The sequence below is a fragment of the Juglans microcarpa x Juglans regia genome, chromosome 6S (assembly GCF_004785595.1).
Source record: "Juglans microcarpa x Juglans regia isolate MS1-56 chromosome 6S, Jm3101_v1.0, whole genome shotgun sequence".
Classification (NCBI taxonomy): Eukaryota; Viridiplantae; Streptophyta; class Magnoliopsida; order Fagales; family Juglandaceae; genus Juglans; species Juglans microcarpa x Juglans regia.
In genome coordinates this window covers 3,318,595-3,320,338 of record NC_054605.1, presented here as the reverse complement: position 1 = coordinate 3,320,338, position 1,744 = coordinate 3,318,595, and the positions used below count along the sequence as shown (strand labels likewise).

The following is a 1,744-nucleotide window of genomic DNA, read 5'->3' as shown; positions in this document are numbered from 1 at the left end:
GTCAAGTAAAGTGGACAGATTGAAGTAAGGGTAGCCAATGGGGAAAGAATGAACGGTGAAGGTCTGGTCCAGAATTTACAGTTTCAGATGCAGGGCCACCATTTCAACACTGATTTTTTCTTGCTACCATTGGGAGGTTGTGATGTGGTGGTTGGTATGCAATGGTTGCACACCTTAGGTCCTGTTTTATGAGATTTTACTAACCTCACAATGACATTCACCAGTGGCAAGAGTTCTGTCACACTTAGAGGCTTGAGTTCTAGCAAGCCTGAGTTTGTGGAAGATGTTCAGATTTGCCAACTCACTATTGTGGAAAGAAAGAGTATGCTACTCCAGCTTGTTACTAAGGAGACAACTCAAGAAATGGGCATATATGTTGCTAACATTGAGGCAGTCTTGGCTAAATATGACCATGTCTTTGCTGAACCAAAGGGCTTGCCTCCAAGAAGAACTAAAGATCACCAAATAAACCTCAAGAAGGGGACCATGCCAATATCTGCTTGACCTTACAGGGTATCCTTTCTTTCAAAAAACTGAAATAGAAAAAATATTTAAAGAATTGTTGGATGCTGGGGTCATAAAGAGCAGTCAATCCCCTTTCTCATCACCTGTACTCTTGGTAAGAAAATTTGATGGATCATGGCGCATGTGTATAGATTATAGGGGCTTAAACAGAGAAACAATCAAACACAAATTTCTCATTCCTGTCATTGATGAACTTTTGGATGAATTGCATGGAGCCTCGATATTTTCTAAGTTAGATCTTAGATCTGGATACCACCAGATTCTTATGAAGGAAGAGGACATTGAGAAAACTGCATTTAGAACACACCAAGGGCAGTATGAGTTTCTGGTTATGCCCTTTGGCTTAACCAATTCTCCCGCCACTTTTCAATCTTTGATGAATGAGGTCTTTCAACCTTTTTTTAGGAAGTTTGTTATTGTTTTTTTTTTATGATATTTTAATCTATAGTAAATCAATAGCAAACCATGTACAACATCTTTCTATGGTATTGGATACATTGGCAGCAAATACTCTTTTTGCAAAAAAGAATAAGTGCAGGTTTGCTTGTGAGGAGATTGAATACTTGGGCCACTTAGTCTCTGCAAAGGGTGTCAAAGCAGATCTAGCCAAGATCAAGGCAATGCTCGAGTGGCCTCTACCAAAATCCCTTAAGTCATTAAGAGGATTTCTTGGTCTAACTGGTTACTACAGAAAATTTGTCAAAGGGTATGGCTCCATTGCTGCCCCATTGACAAATTTGTTGAATAAGGATGCTTTTAATTGGGGGAGTGAAGCTACTGTAGCATTTACAGATCTAAAAGAGGCTGTGACAAACCCACCTGTCTTGGCTTCACCAGATTTCTCTAAGCTATTTTTGTTGGAATGTGATGCTTCCGATCGAGGGATTGGTGCTGTCTTGAGTTAGGAAGGGAGGCCCTTAGCATTCTTGAGTCAAGCCTTGAAGGGAAAAGCATTGGACCTATCTACATATGAAAAAGAATTTCTTGCAATAGTATTAGCTGTGAAGAAATAGAGGCCATACCTGTTGGGTGCTGAGTTTGTAATCAGAACAGATCAACAAAGTTTGAAGTTTCTTTTAGAACAAAAGATAGGAACTCCCTCTCAACAAAATGGATTACTAAGTTGCTTGGCTATGATTTCACAATTGAGTATAAGCATGGCAAGGATAATGTGGCAGCAGATAGTCTCTCTAGAAGAGAGGAAGTTGAGGAAGGATCT

General features: G+C 39.7%; 1 protein-coding gene across 1 annotated transcript; it reads left to right on the top strand.

Moving 5' to 3' along the window:
• Positions 1-1,007: 1,007 nt before the first annotated feature.
• LOC121236537 (uncharacterized mitochondrial protein AtMg00860-like) lies at positions 1,008-1,430 on the top strand. Its single transcript, XM_041132988.1, has one exon. The coding sequence runs from the start codon at positions 1,008-1,010 to the stop codon at positions 1,428-1,430; it is 423 nt and encodes a 140-aa protein (XP_040988922.1).
• The last annotated feature ends 314 nt before the right edge of the window (positions 1,431-1,744 follow it).

Coding starts and splice junctions, on each gene's coding strand:
- LOC121236537 (XM_041132988.1), top strand. CDS start 1,008: ATGGTATTGGATACATTGGCAGCAAATACTCTTTTTGCAAAAAAGAAT.